General features: G+C 39.6%; 1 protein-coding gene across 1 annotated transcript in view; it reads left to right on the plus strand.

Annotated features, from left to right (window-relative positions):
- The window catches only part of DNAH11 (dynein axonemal heavy chain 11), a 357,268-nt gene that overhangs the window by 36,253 nt on the left and 304,693 nt on the right, over positions 1–16,322 (plus strand). The window contains exons 10-14 of the mRNA XM_068973106.1: positions 5,943–6,080; positions 6,395–6,519; positions 7,068–7,263; positions 10,084–10,188; positions 10,340–10,732. Coding sequence (XP_068829207.1) covers positions 5,943–6,080; positions 6,395–6,519; positions 7,068–7,263; positions 10,084–10,188; positions 10,340–10,732 — 957 coding nt within the window. The remainder of the gene's footprint in view (positions 1–5,942; positions 6,081–6,394; positions 6,520–7,067; positions 7,264–10,083; positions 10,189–10,339; positions 10,733–16,322) is intronic.

Here is a 16,322-nt window from a genome sequence, read left to right on the forward strand (position 1 = left end):
GTCAGTGGAAACACAGCTAGAGAATCGTGGACACAATTCATTGAAGATTGCAGAGCAAAACAAAATAACAGACCCAGACTTTGTCAGAGATAATTGCTTGATTTTGATCTTAAAATTCAAATAAATTGGTCAGATGGTGGTTAAGCTGCTAGTGTCTTCTAACGCTATCAACCGTTTTAATACAGGGAAGTCACAGGGCCCAGGGTTCTCTCTTACGAGCCCTTGGGTGAAACTGAGATGCTGCTGGCTGAAATATATAGCCTGTTGTTATAAAATAACACCACCCGTCATGCCGTCTCTCAGAAGTTACTGTGGTTTTTAATACTGCCAGTCCTTTTCTTTGACTACATATGCATACATATTTCTCTTTGCGAAAAATGACATATTCTGAACTCTGCAATCTTTTTGTAGCCTTTTCAAAACGCAGTGAGTCATAAATATTTTTACTTTAATAACAGATTTCAGCAATGCCATTTTTAGTGGCTATGCACTAGTCTCTCATATTCTCTGTTACTGGACTTCCTTTCAGACTTTTGGAAATCATGGCAAGAAAGAATGTGGAGGAAAATCTCAATTACAGAGGCTCCTACCTTTTCTTTTTTCTCACAGCCATTCATATGGATTCTATTTTAACATGACAATTATTTTTCTAAACAGTTTTATCTCTTTATTGTCATGTATTGTTTCTTTGAGTCTCAGCATATTTGTACCTTGTCTACTGAAAAATATAGCATCAGCTTCTGCCCTTATAAGCTCTCCAAGGGTGGGGCATCATCTTAGCGTTCTTGTTATATTTAGATCACCTTTTGCAATCCCTTCACATAAAGCAGGCACTTAATCACTGTGACATTAGGAGGGCTGACTGGCTGTCACAGTCCTGCAGTGACACGCAGATGAAGATAAACTGCAGCAAGTCGTGGCCGAAGAAAAAAAATGATAGGGTTGTGTACTTAGGGAGAAAATTGTTTCTACTATAGGTCCAGGTTGATGAACTCTGCCCAGTTACTGTTGTGTCCTGGGGAATAAATACCTGCAGACTCTAAAGACCAGGACCCAGCAAAGCCATGAGCCGGAAGGGCCCTGGAAGCCAACAGTATGAAACTGTGGCAGAGTTAGCACTCAATAAAAATTAACACAAAGTGCTGATGGAAGGCTTTCTAAAATTTACAGTGTCTCTACATGGAGACTGAAGTATGTAAGGTAAGTATCGAGAAAAGTCTTTAGATGAAAGAACACTAGAAAATTGTGACGTGTATGTGGTTCATACGGCAACAGATTAAAGAAATTTGAAAAAGAGACAAATTTAGGAAAAAACATAAATATTGCATAGGAAGTGAGACGTCGAAGAAAATCAAGGTAAACCTTACAGATCTCTAATGGAATATTTAGGAAGGAAGCACGTATTGAGAATCAGTCTCGACTCTTTCAAGATTGAAGGACAGAATCTGTTGTCTTCATAAAAAAGCTCTTAGCTCCGATGTGACAAGGAAACCAGAAGTTAAATGACCTTTATTCTCATCCTGGAAGATAACTTTTATTTATCTGTGATGTTTAAAAATTAAGGTACTATGTACTGCTTTAAAAGTTAAGATTTTAACTACCAATTTCTGGCTTTACTGCCTCCCCCCAAAATATTTTCTCTCTCTTTCCTATTTTACACTTGGAGTTAAGTTCCACTAAGCATGTCAGCTGGGCAAAATGAGATGTGGCTGGGAAGCTTCTAGTATTGTTTCAGTTGTGGTTGACATAATAAGGGTTTGAAAGAGAACGCTGTTGTGTTTCCTTACTGTAGTTAGAGTCCAATTCTTTATGAAATCTTTAAGGCCGTTTTTGCTTCAGAATGTTAACATAAAGTCCAAATGTAACAGAACAGTGGTTGTAAGAAGAAAAGTTAATACTTTGCATTTTGCTCGGCAGCAGCTAACCAAGCAGATTTTAAATATTTAGTAGTTTCTACAGTACTTTTTATTGAAATATAGTTGATTGACAATGTGTTAGTTACAGGTGGTCAGCAAAATGATTTAGTTTTACACATATACATATATACATATATATTATTTTTCAAATTCTTTTATAGATTATTACAATATGCTGAGTATAGTTTCCTGTGCTAAACAACATGTTGTTGATTATCTGATTTTTTAAATAATAGTAATGTTAATATGTTAATCTCAAACTCCTAATTTATCCCTCCCCACACCCTTTCCCATTTGGTAACCCTAAGTTTTGTTATCTATGTATGTGAGCCTGTTTTTGTTTTTTAAGTAAGTTCATTGGTATCATTTTTTAGATTCCACATGTAAGTGATATGACATGATATTTGTCTTTCTGTAACTGACTTAACTTTTGTATGATCACATGTTCCTACAAATGGCATTATTTCATTATTTTCATGGCTGAGTAATATTCCATTATTTGCACACGGCATCTTCTTTATCCATCACCTGTCAATGGACATTTAGATTGCTTCCAAGTCTCGGCTATTGCAGATAGTGCTACAGTGAATACTGGGGGGCGTGTATTCTTTTGAGCCATGGTTTTCCCAGGATATATGCCTAGGAGTGGGATTGCTGGATCATACGGTAGCTGTATTTTTAGATTTTTAAGGAATCTCCACACTGTTCTTCATAGCGGCTGCACTAATTGCTTTCCCACCAACAGTTTTACAGTAGTTATAATTGATATTACCAGAAAAAAGGCCAGCACGTGTTTATCTCAATTGCCTTGAAGATGGTTAGATCTACATTTCTGTTTGTATAATTTTTTTCCTTGTGTTGATATTTTTTTAGTGAGTAGTTTTTAGGAAATCTTTACAAAATGTTTACAGTGATGCTGCTTTTTAACAACAGCAATTTTGGGGATACACCCATTAGTGTAGCCCTAAGAGGAATAACAAAGCTCTATCTTTTGCCACGTCACATCACTAACAAGGCGCAAATCTTGGTATATAGTTTTCCGCCACCTTGATGATATTGTTATTTTGAGGAGATACTTCCTTTTATTTCAAAGAAAGTATCTATGGGACAGGCCTAATAACTAACATTTTCTGAAACCCACACAGAGTAAGTAACTAACAAAAGGACAATTTTAAGTGGCACCTGGGGTGATAGGAGGCCATACAAGGTAGCAGAGGCTGCCCTGGTGCCAGACTGCTCAGTGTCAACTGACAGCTCTGTATGAGCTCTGACAACTCGGGCAGGTTGTCCCCTGCCCACAACTCAGTTTCTTTATCTGGAGCATGTGAGAACAGCATTTTGAACTCCCTTAAAACACAGTGCCTGGGTGCCTAGTCAGCGTTCTGTAAACATTGGTTTTATAAAAATATGCATTTTTACTACATTATTTTTCTTGCAAAGAAAGCTGTCTCACACTGATGCACAGAAGAATCCCCACAGATCAGAAAATAAGACAGGAGGACAATAGAAAACCAAAGTTAGCCTTACCAGACAGCTAAGCTTTGTGAAAACTCACAGTTGGTCAAGATTAGTTTAAGATTTGAGGGCTCCATAACCAACCAACAGGAATTGTGGGCTTACGCTCGGCAGCTTGCTGGTTGTGTGATGGTGTTTTGGTTCACATGTCTGCCTTTTCTGTCCCCTTACTCATTGGCTTCCCCTGCTTGCTAGGACAATTGCTCCTTGAACAGTGCTGACCCCCTTCATAGTCTCAAATCAGTGTTTAACTTTTGGTTCCCCTCAGACTTAACTAAGAATAGCCTAGTTTTGACCAGAAGCCTTGCAATAGTGAGTGGTCAATGGATACACAGTTTGTGTGTTATATGTATTGTATAATATATTCCTACAAGAAAGTAAGCTAGAAAAAGGTGTTATTAAGAAAAATCATAAGAAAGAAAAAACACTCTTACAGGACTGTATTCTACTGATCCTGCGAGTTTGCCGTCTCTACAAGATGAATCATCTCTCAGTACCTACATCTGTATTGTGTACCTATATCAATATCGTCTTACATGGTACAGAACACATGTATTACCAACTTTAGACATAAAAAACCTGAAAAGATAATGTGAAAAAGAAATTCATATTTCTTACAGGTATAATGATTCATACATTGATAAAAGGAAGGAGCAATCATGAATTGAAGCAGCAAAAATGAAATCATGATGGCTGCTTTCTATCAGCGATTGAATGATTGCTTCTTTTTTTCAGCATGATTGTTTTCTGGTAGCCTAGAACAATCGACAGGACTGTCCCACAATAGCCTAACCTGTGTACTAATAACTGAATTATTATGAAATTTTTATGGTGTAGAGTATTACAGTCATATTCACGATATGATATTGGTAACATTGTTACTTAAAACTGGTAATAGGCTGATAGGCAATTTCTTCAGTTATGAGAGAGAGATACTGTTTGGTAATGTAATTTTTTGAAAGCAAAGTTATAAAACAGAAGACTACACATTATTTTATATTAAATAGATCCTTATATCTCTGTAAGGATAGACAAGTATCTACATATATTTAATGCATTCATGACACATCTTAAATTTTTGATATTTTTTGGCAACATGGTTCATCTGAGAGTCCTGAGAGTCTTTTCAAATTGTCTCAAATCTCCAAAAACTTTTCCAGTGTCTTTATTGATAAAATTTTGTGTAAAAGTAGACCCACACAGTTGAAGGTCATTTTGTTCAAGGCTCAACTGTAATTTGTCTTCACTCATAATTTTACTGGCATTGGTTCAACCTGCCATGCCCTAATTCTTTTTCTGAGAAAGAATCTGATTATCTGAAAGCATATGTTTCAGCTACAACTCTGACCCTGAAGGAACTGTCAGCCTGTGGAGTGGGTGCCATTGGAACAGGTCGCCGCTGCTGCCCCCTGTCGTTTTGGGGGTGACTGGGTCCTGTGATTCAAAACACACATGGGCCCAGACAGGACAGTCCTGTGACCGATGCTTCCGGTGTGACTATGTGTTTAAAATTTATTTTACTGAAGGTCTAGTTGATTTACAATGCTGTATCAATTTCTGCTGTATAGCAAGAGTGTTTCAGTTATACATACATATATATATGGTTGCTGGTTATTGGTTATTCCTTTCTCCAATAACACCATCACACAACCACATATATATATACATATATATATTCTTTTTCATGTTCTTTTTCTTTATCATCTATCACAGGGTAACTATAATTATTATTATAGTGTGACCTGGAGGTCCTCAATATGGATATTCTTATTTCAACAGGTATATGTGTAGGTTGTTGTTCAGTTGCTAAGTCATGTCCAACTCTTTGCAACCCAATAGACTGCAGCACACCAACCTCCCCTGTCCTGTATTATCTCCCAGAGTTTGCACAAATTCATGTCCATTGAGTCGGGGATACCATCTAATCATCTCATCCTCTGTTGTCCCCTTCTCCTACTGCCCACAGTCTTTCCCAGCATCAGAATCTTTTCCAGTGAGTCGGTTCTTCACATCAGGTGGCCAAAGTATTGGAGCTTCAGTATCAATCTTTCCAATGAATATTCAGAGTTGATTTCCTTTAGGATTGACTGGTTTCATCTCTTTTGCTGTCCAGTATGTAGGAGAGAAGAGCAAATAACAAGTACACAGTGTTGCTTCTGTTCTTAAATCTGCAAAGCACCTTCTACATTTCCTGGTGCCCAACAGGAATAATAGTGTCAGCTGTGATCAGGGATTGCTAACAGAGGTTCATTTCTGACTCTTCACTTTCTGGTGAGGAAGGGAAACTGCTTTACATTTAGAATTTGCTTTATTGGATGTGTAGACATTTTAGTGAGATGCAAAGATATGTTTTCGATTTGGAGACCTTGCAGGATACTTGCATAGATCTAAATGTTTGCTCTGTGTATCTAGTCACGGAGGAGGTTTAATGGGGGAAATAGTGAACTGAGTATTTGTATTAACAACCTGTGGTGGTTAACCTTTCTTTCACTTTGATTTTTTTTTTTATAGCTTTTGACTGTATTTGGGAATTTTCTTGAGAAACCAGTTGTCATGGAAATTTTCAGCCCACATTATAGCACACTTGTGCACATGTTCAGTGAAGAGTTGGATATGTGTAAGCAATTGTATAATGAACACATGAGACAGGTGAGTGGGGGGATAAAGTCTGGCACATTCACAGCATCATCTTGTGGGCCAGGGTATCAAGTAGAACTACACTGAGTGATACCTAAAGGTGAGATACAGGCACTAAAGTTGTTATGCTTTTATTTAACTGGTTTCCTGTGGATATGAATAACCTGCTTTAAGACCATAACTCTTCTACCAACCAAGTTACTTAACACATGTGCTTTATATATTTATTCTGTAAAAGTACCAAAATGAGCAGTTGTTCACAAGGTTGGAGTGTACTCTCATTAAATGTTCCCTTTCTTCCTCTTCACCACAATATCAATTTGCAGATTGAACAAGGAAATGTAGTTCTTAACAAGAATATGCCGTTTACTTCAGGAAATATCAAATGGGCTAAAGAGGTTCTTGACCGACTTCAGATGTTTTGGTCAAACTTTGCATCTCTCCATTATCTGTGAGTAGTTAGGCTTTCCTGGTAACACTATCTCTATGACACAGGCAACTTTTATATAGAGGGGTGAGCTGTTCGTTTTAGTGCTTACTGCCTTATTTAACTCTTGTCATTGTCTGGCTTGTTGAGAGGGATTTATTCCCATGGTTTGAAGTATGTTTAATAGGACTGAGAACTTCCTATATTTCTATGTTTTAGGTCTTTTTTTTCCTTTTTCCTTTTCCATTTCATCCAAAATATGCTGATAATTTTTGTTACTGTTTTTCCTTTCTCTAATAACTAGCATTCCTTTTCTTTTGCAGACTTTTTATATCTTTCTCTTTCCTTTGTAGGGATTGATAACCTGTTGCTATGTGATTGAGTTAAATGTTTGGCATTCCATTTATTTTATAACTATCTTTTTTAAACAAAGATAAGGAAGAAGCATTGTTTGAACTTTATTTGTTTTCTTCCTGGTTTATAGTGTATTTTCTTGGATTTTCTAGTGTGTATTATTGTAAAGTAGTTAAGCTGAAGACTATCTAATATATAGAAAAACCATATTCCTACAGATTCTGGGAAAGTCCTGATGATACCTTGGTTTATCAGAAGTATGTTGAGATGACAAGTTTGCTGAACCAATTTGAAGATCATATCTATAATGAATGGAAAAGTAATGTGAATGAAATTTGTGAATTCAATTTGAATCAACCCTTGGTTAAATTCAGTGCCACAGGTGGTCTTCTCAGTGTCAACTTTGACCCAAAGGTAGGGTTTAATGTTTTTAAAATGTTTTACAAATGCCCTTTTTATTATAAGTGTATGCCTAATACCTCCAGTTATTTATGATTTGATTTTGGGAAAATGTCAGAGCTATGAGGACTGTAACTTAAAACAGCTTCTTTATGTCTGCTTTAAAGATTTGTTTACCAAATTTTATATCAATTATTTTCTTATTTTGTCTTGTAGTTATTTATTTACTACTTCCACTTGACTGGATAATGAGTTACTTGAGAGTCAGGTCCATCGTATTTAATCTTTGTGTTTTGTGTGTCTAACATAGTATTTGGCACTTGATAACATTTAATAGATGTCAGTTTAAGTGAACAGAATCAGTAGTCTTTGATCGATTTTTTTCTGGCTTATGTTTTCTGGCCCTGTCTTGTGGCAGTCCAACTTTATGCCTAGGAGGTGAGAAAATTAGTCTCACTGACTTTAATAGTCACAGTCCGTACCCAAGTTCTGATTCATTTTCTGGAATATTACAAAGAATAGCTTCACCTAATTTTTCTTATTAACCTCAGGACATGTATATAAATGTATAACCTGGAGAACTGAGGATTTTGTCTACCTTCTGATTGCATCAAACCAATATATAAAAAATGAATTTCTGAGATGTTTTGGAGACAATCCCTACAATGCTACCACAAGAGATTATAAACACACAAAATGTACTGTACTAGTTAAACCACGGAGTGACAACCTGAGGAAGTCAGTTGGGTTACCTTCTAAAGCATGTTGCGTGGTCTTTTCCTCAGAACCTTGAATTAAGGCTACAGTCAGTTCTGCTCTGACATGGCATATGCATTCCTAAAAATCACTTCACAGTGAAAGATTGCACAAAAAAAAGTACAGGGCTGATGGGGAATATGAGGGTTAGGGCACAGTACTCAAAAACTTTGTCAGTAATAATAAAAAGTAAATGTCAGACAGAACAACAAATACCGTGTGTGATATCACTTATATGGGGAATCTAAAAAATATGACAAATGAGTGAATATAACAAAAGGGAACAGACTCATAGATACAGAAAACAAACTAGTGGTTACTACTGGGGAGAGGGAAGGAGTGGAACAGCCCAGGGGTAGGGGGTTAAAAGATTCAAACTATCAGGTGTAACATAAGCTACAAGGATACATATTGTATAACATGGGGAATACAGCAAATGCTTTACAATAACTACAGATGAAGTGCGACCTTTAAAAATTATGAACATACTGTACACCGGTAACTTATATAACATTGTACAGCAACTATACTCTAGTAAGAAAAAACAGAAACAAAACCAGGAGAAGGGGTAGCATACTTTTATACATTGTAAATGGTCAGGTAATAGATAAATTCTCCAATGAATTGACACTTTCTCTTGACAAAGACATGAAGTTTGTTCAGGAAGTACGTTGCAACTTGTGTGTTACTGTGAAGTGGTGGAAGGAGGGTCATTTGAAACCAGACAGAAAGTTCTGCCGCCAGCAGTGGACGGATGTGTGTCATCACACACGTGTAAATGGCAGTGGATGTTTATGAGGTGTGCATGTGAAAATTTTGTCTTCCTAGTAAAACCTTCAGTTTAGTCGGGTGCAGTTTTTAGCATTTACCTAGCATTTCTTGTGGATAAATCTGCAGATAAGCAAAGACAAAACTTGTGGCATACTCAGATTCCTCTCTGGTATATAATGATGTCGCGTTTTCAAAATAAGCATTATAATAGAGCTAGCAGTGCTGGGAAAAGGTCGAGGTCAATTTATGGCCTTCCATTTCAGATCTTCATGTGGATGTTGCTTGAATTCTTTATCTGACAGTGAGCCACAACCAGTGATTTCTCCCTGTATTGTTACTTTTTAAAACTAATTTTGTATTGGGGTATAGCTAATGAACAATGTTGTGATAGTTTCAGATAAACAGTGAAGGGACTTAGCTATACATATACATGTGTCCATCCTCCTCCAAAACCCCCTCTCATCCAGGGTGGTACATAACACTGAGTAGAGTTCTGTGTGCTATACAGTAGGTTTATCTGTTGTAAATATAGCAGTGGGTACCTGAACTTCCCAAACTCCCTAACTATTCCTTCCCCCTAGCAACCAGAAGTTCATTTTCTAAGTCTGTGAGTCTCTTTCTGTTTTGTAAGTAACTTATCTGCCTTTATTAGTTATATACTTCTATGTCATATGGAATGTATCATTATTGCTTTGAAAAAGCATACGAAAAACCTCTCTGCCCTGACAGTTTCAAAACATGATAATCACTGATGAAATTACAAGCATTTTGATGTTAACTTGTGTTAAAATAGAATGGTATCCTTCAGTCAGTTCAGCTCAGTCTCTCAGTCATGTCCCGCTCTTTGTGACCCCATGGACTGCAGCACGCCAGGCTTCCCTGTCCATCACCAACTCCCAGAGCTTGCTCAAACTCATGTCTATTGAGTCAGTGATTCCATCCAACCATCTCATCCTCTGTTGTCCTCTTCTCCTCCTGCCTTCAATCTTTCCCAGCATCAGGGTCTTTTCCAGTGAATCAGTTCTTCACATCAGGTGGCCAAAGTATTGGAGTTTCCACTTTACCATCAGTCCTTCCAGTGAATATTCAGGACTGATTTCCTTTAGGATGGACTGGTTGGATCTCTTTGCAGTCCAAAAGGCTCTCAAGAATCTCCTCTAACACCACAGTTCAAAAGCATCAGTTTTTGGCATTCAGCTTTCTTTATATTTCAACTGTCAGATCCATACATGACTACTGGAAAAACCACAGCTTTGACTAGATGGATATCTTTAAAATATGTAATAATTCTTGCTTTTCTTTTAATAGCTAGTGGCCGTATTAAGAGAAGTGAAATACCTTTTGATGTTGAAGAAATCAGATATACCAGATTCAGCCTTCGCCATCTTCAAAAAAAGAAACACTCTCTTAAAGGTCTGTGTTTTCAGATATTGGGGCAGATTTTGAAAAGAAATAGTTGGAATTTTAATTGTTAACATGTAGACCTCTGATATTTTCATGGCTCCAAGAGAAAGCAGCTGTAACATATGTGGTGCTTTTTGTTTCGGGGTTTTCTTTTGCTCAGTACATTGGAAATCTTGAACTTCTTGTGCACGGATATAATAAGCTGAAACAGACTCTTCTGGAAGTTGAATACCCGCTGATTGAGGACGAGCTGAGGACTGTGGATGAGGAACTGCAGGCAGCCACCACATCGCTGACATGGCATGATGACTGCTGGGGGGATATCGAGAGGGTAAGGATGGCCACCTCCGAGCTGGAGCGCAGAGTGGAGCGTGCACAGAATAACGTCCGAGTGATCCAGCAGACCATGCGGGCTTGGGCTGAGTGCCCGCTCCTTCCCAGGAGAGAACACAGGCGGGAGACCGCCTTGACTTGGGAGGACAAGAGTGAATTATTTACGAAAAAATACAAGCGAATCCGAGAAGATGGCTGCAAGATACACAACTTGGTCGAGGTACTTGCCTTTTTAAAAACATTTCTATTTATTTTCTTGGCTGCACCAGGTCTTAGTTGCAGCATGTAGGATCTTCCTTGTAGCATGTGGGCTTGAGTTGTGTTGTTCAGGCACCAGAGCAGGCAGGCTCAGTAGTTAGTGTTCAGGCTCAGTAGCTGCTGTGTGAAACCTGGGATCTTAGTTCTCTGACCACGGATGGAGCCTGTGTCCCCTGCACTGGAAAGCGAATCCTTAACCACTGGACCAACTGGAAGTTACCAAGCCCCCCAACCATACTTGCTTTTAAGGCTTCAAAGCTTATAGCAGGTCCTTTCATCAAGTTTGTTTCTTCTGTTCAGTCACTCAGTCATTTCCGACTCTTTGCAACCCCATGGGCTGCAGCACACCAGTCTTCCTCTGTCCTTCACTGTCTCCCAGAGTTTGCTCAGAATCATGTGCATTGAGTCAGTGATGCTGTCTAACCATCTCATTCTCTGTAGCCCCCTTCTCCTCCTGCCCTCAGTCTTTCCCAGCTTCAGGGTCTTTTCCAATGAGTCAGCTCTTTGCATCAGGTGGCCATAGTATTGGAGCTTCAGCATCAGTCCCTCCATTGAATATTCAGGGTTGATTTCCTTTAGGATACACTGGTTTGATCTCCTAGCAGTCCAAGGGACTCTCAAGAGTCTTCTCCAGCACCACAGTTTGAAAGCATCACTTCTTTGGTACTTAGCCTTCTTTATGATCCAACTCTCACATCCATACATGACTACTGGAAATGTAGCTTTGACTGTATGGACTTTGTTGGCAAAGTGGTGTCTCTGCTTTTTAATACACTGTCTGGGTGTGTCTTAGCTTTCCTTCCAAGGAGCAAGTGTCTGTGAGTTTCAAGGCTATAGTCACTGTCTGAAGTGGTTTTGGAGCCCAAGAAAATAAAATCTATCACTTCTTCCATTTTTTTTGCCTTCCCTTTGCTGTGAAATGATGGAGCAGATGCCATGATCTTAGTTTTTTGAATGTTGAGTTTTAAATCCAGATTTTTCACTCTTTTCTTTCACCTTCATCAGGACGTTCTTTAGTTCCTTTTCACTTTCTGCCATTAGAGTGGTACCATCTGCATGTCTGAGGTTGTTAATATTTCTCCTAGCAATCCTGATTCCAGCTTGTGATTCACACAGCCTGGCATTTCTCATGATGCACTCTGCATATAAGTTAAATAAACAGGGTGACAATATACAGCCTTGTAGTTCTCCTTTTCCATTTTGAACCAGTTTGTTGTTCTATGTCTGGTTCTAACTGTTGCTTCTTGACCTGCTTGCAGATTTTTCAGGAGATAGGTAAGGTCTGGTATTCCCATCTCTTAAAGAATTTTCCACAATTTGTTGTGATCTACACAGTCAAAGGCTGTAGCCTAGTCAGGGAAGCACAAGTAGTTGTTTTTCTGAAACTGCCTTGCTTTCTCCGTGATCTAACAAATGTTGGCAATTTAATCTCTGGTTTGTGTACCTCTTCAAACCCCAGCTTGTACATCTTATACGTTCACATACTACTGAACCCTAGCTTGAAGGATTTTGAACATAACCTTGCTAGCATGTGAAAATGAGCACAATTGTTTAAATATTATTTGGCACTGCCCTTCTTTGGTATTGGACTGAAAACTGACCTTTTCCAGTCCTGGAGCCACTGTTGAGCTTTCCAAATTTGCTGGCATAGTGAGTGCAGCACTTGCACAGCATCATCCTTTAGGATTTGAAATAGTTCAGAAGGGCTCTTTTATTGAACCTGAAAGAGCTTTATGTATGGTTTTACTAAGCATTGAAAATGGAGGAATTTGTAGTACTTGCCTGTCATTTCTTAGACCTTACTGTGCTCATTTCTGAGGGAAGAGATGGGAATATGGGATCTTTTGGTAAAACAGAGAGGCTAGAAATGAGGTTGTTATCTTGGTCATAGTTATCACCGGTTTTGAATGCTGTCAGTAGCTACCACTGTTGGGTAAATGCTCTGTGTGACATCCATCGTGTTCACATCATCTCATGTAACCCTCTCAACCACCCCCTGAGGGTGACAGCGTTAGTTACTCTCCTCACAAGTATTTGAGCTTTTAAAGCAGTGATAGGCGCTATTGCAGCATTATCAAGGTAAGAGAAGATACAAAATACAAGAAGAGCAGAAGACAGAGAAAGCAAAGCGGAAGAAAGAAGTCTTGTCTCTTAAGCCTTACACCCTTGTCGGGGAATAGAGAAAGAGAACATGACAGATGTATAGTAGTGCCTCAGCTGATCATAGGAGCGGTGGTGGAAAATAAAGCAGAGATGGCACGAGAGAGGATCAACGGCAGGCAGGGTGGACACTGTATCTGAGGTGGTTAGAAGGGCCTCTTTACTAAGGTAGCGTTTCTGCTGAGAACTGAAGAGGAATGAGCTACGTGGAAAACAAAAGGAGGATGTTCTAGCATCAAAGTACAAAAGCCACAGAAGGAGTATGGGCCGCATGACAAAGCAATGATAAACCCAGTCAGTGTATTAGAAAGCAAAGACATCACTTTGCCAACAAAGGTCTCATAGTCAAAGCTCTGGTTTTTCCAGTAGTTCTATACGGATGTGAGAGTTGGACCATAAAAAAAGCTGAGTGCTAAAGAATTGGTACTTTTGAATTGTGGTGCTGGGGACAACTCTTGAGAGTCCCTTGAACGGCAAGGAGGTCCAACAGTCAATCCTAAAGGAAATGAACCCCAGATATTTATTGGAAGGACCAATATTGAAGCTGAAGTTCCAATACTTTGGCTTACTTGATGCAAAGAGCTGACTCATTGGAAAAGACCCTGATGCTGGGATAGATTGAAGGCAAAAAGAGAAGCGGATGGCAGAGGATGAGATGGTTGGATACCATCACTGACTCAATGGACATGAGTTTGAAAACTCTGGGAGATAATGGAGGATACGGGGAAGCCTGCTGTGCTGCAGTCCATGGGGTTGCAAAGAGTCACACGCGACTTGGGGACTGAACAGTAATGGGCCGCATATCTAAGGATCAGTTAGAGAGCCAGCCTGCCTGAAGCGTAATTTCTAAGGGGAATAATTGCACATAATTAAGTTTGAAAGGGACTAAGGACAAATCCCTGTTGGCTCAGGAAAGAATCTGCCTTCAGAGCAGGAGACATGATATCCATCCCTGGGTCAGGAAGATCCCCTGGAGAAGGGAATGACAACCTACTCCAGTATTCTTGCTGGGAAATCCTGCGGACAGAGGAACTTGCGGGCTACAGTCCTTGGGGTTGCAAAGAGTCAGACACAACTGAGTGCCCGCTTTTAAGGGCAAATCACACAGGATCAGCAGGCCATTTTGAGATCTTTGGGTTTTGCTCTAAGGGGAAATAGCAGCCAGAAACTCTCTGCTCATAGGCTTTCCCTGTTGAGTGAAATGGGAGACAGGAGATGGTAGACAGAGAGGATGAGTCTATAATCCAGGTGATGATGGCTTAGGTCAGGGTGACAGTGGTAAAGAGTAGGCATGTGCTAGATGTATTTTGGAGGCAGAGCCAAGAATATTTTCTGTGACAAGTCAGGGGACAGAGAAGTCGAAGATGAAATTGAGGTTTTTGGTCTAGGCCACTGGGAAAATAGAGTTTCTCTTTACTGACATGAGGAGGGCTGTGGGAGAGCAAGATGTAGAGAAAATACAGGATTCGTCTTTGGGCATGTTAGAGATGTCCACCCAAGTGGAGATTTTTGCATAGACTGGCTTTGGAATTCTGTGAAGACAGTATCTGAAAAGCAGCAAATGCATTCACTAAAAAGTAACATGTGGTACATTTGATATGCTGTACTGAGTGCCATGAAATAGCAGGGGCGTGGGAATGCCTATGGGTTTCAAAGACTTTGTATACTTCCAAGTTTGTCTGAAATATTTAAGGAAGTATTAGTTTTCCCTACTGGTAACACTTATTAAGGCATAAACTTTGCTTTCTTTGCTGACTGCCTGTGTTAGCACTCTTGGGCTGCTAGTAACAAAGTAACAAATGCTGTAACAAAGTACCACAAATGGATGTCTTAGAACAACTGAATTGTATTCTCACACAGACTGGAGGCTGAAAGTGTGAAATCAAGGTGTAGGTAGGGCCATGCTCCCGCTGAAGGTTCTCCCTAAGGCCTGGGTAGCTGGGGCTTCCCGGGTGGCTCGATGGTAAAGAATCTGCCTGCGTATGTAGGAGACGCAGATTTGATCCCTGGGTTGGGAAGATCCCCGGGAGAAAGAAATGGCAACCCACCCCAATATTCTTGCCTGGGAAATCTCATGGACAGAGGAGTCTGGCGGGCTACAGTCCATGGGGTCTCAGAAGAGTCAGATATGACTCACTGACTAAACAAACAAGGCTTGAAGGAATCAAAGGGATGTTATGATAAGTAAAGAAGAAAGTTTTTTCAGCAGTATCTTAACTTACTCATGCCATTGACTATTCCTGGTTTGCCAAGATACTGTGAATTATGCTGTGACTTTTAGGACATACTTAGGAGTGTTTATGCCTTAGAGTCTGTCTCATAGAGGACAGATGATGGGTTATGATTAGCTTCTTCAATTGTATTTTCTTAATAATAAAAAAGTGGACTCCCTAAACAGTAACCTCGGGGTTTAGACCAGTAAAATTTATGAATCCTGATCAAAATGCATTGAAATTGTTGCCAATATATGACTGGAAATAGTTACAAGCAAGGTTTTGCAGTGTTATTCTCACAGAATAAGGTTGGAGTTTTTCTGCTAGTAAGTAGACTCTGCTTTTTGCCTTTAAGTAAAAAACTAAGAAGCTCTGAAGTCACCAAGAACTGTGGAGAGCTTCCAACTTGAGGGAATGCAACTTTAAAATAGAAAGGAAACGAGTACTTGTTTCTATAATCTGTGTTTTAAGTGATTGCCCCACCTCTTATTAGCACATCATTTTGAGCTTGGTCCTCAGACTTCCAGTGAGGAGTGTGGTTCTGGGGAAAGACATAGAAAGCCAGCAGCAGGTGCGTAAGTTCTGCCTTTTCATGCCATGCCCTTTGTGGCTGTCGATTCTCAGTACATGTCTGTAGTCAGCATCTAAGATGATGAGAAGGGCAGAACCGTGGACAGTTGGGTCTGGAAGGGACCCGAGTGGTGATTCAGTCACCCAGAGCTCTCCTTTCTATTTCTTTTCCTCCCTATACTGTAAATCGTTGAAGCTATAACAACTTCATGTAAGTGGCATTGTAGTGATATACACTGAGTCTCTTGATATGGGAAAGTGTGAACAGTGAGGAAATCATAGTTGTATTACTGTGACATGTTGCAAAGAACCCTGCTTTGAGAAGTCAAGAGGACTGGCTTCTAGTTCTTGTTAATGGGATCCTGAGTGCATTTTAGGTCTTTGTTTTATATCTTCAAGATGCAGAGCCCGAACAAGATAGTCTTTGAGGATTTTTTTCACCCCTTTGACCTCTGTATTTCTCCTTTCTGGTTTCCGCGGAGATAGGACTGCTGTGCGCAGTTGTCTGGGGTGTGTACTGCCCGGCTCCAGAGGTGTGGGTCATATACGACACACAGATGTGAATGCTTCCACCTGGATGGTGGAAAAGACAGCATCCCTGAAAACAGC

The sequence above is a fragment of the Capricornis sumatraensis genome, chromosome 5 (genome assembly GCF_032405125.1).
Source record: "Capricornis sumatraensis isolate serow.1 chromosome 5, serow.2, whole genome shotgun sequence".
NCBI lineage: Eukaryota > Metazoa > Chordata > Mammalia > Artiodactyla > Bovidae > Capricornis > Capricornis sumatraensis.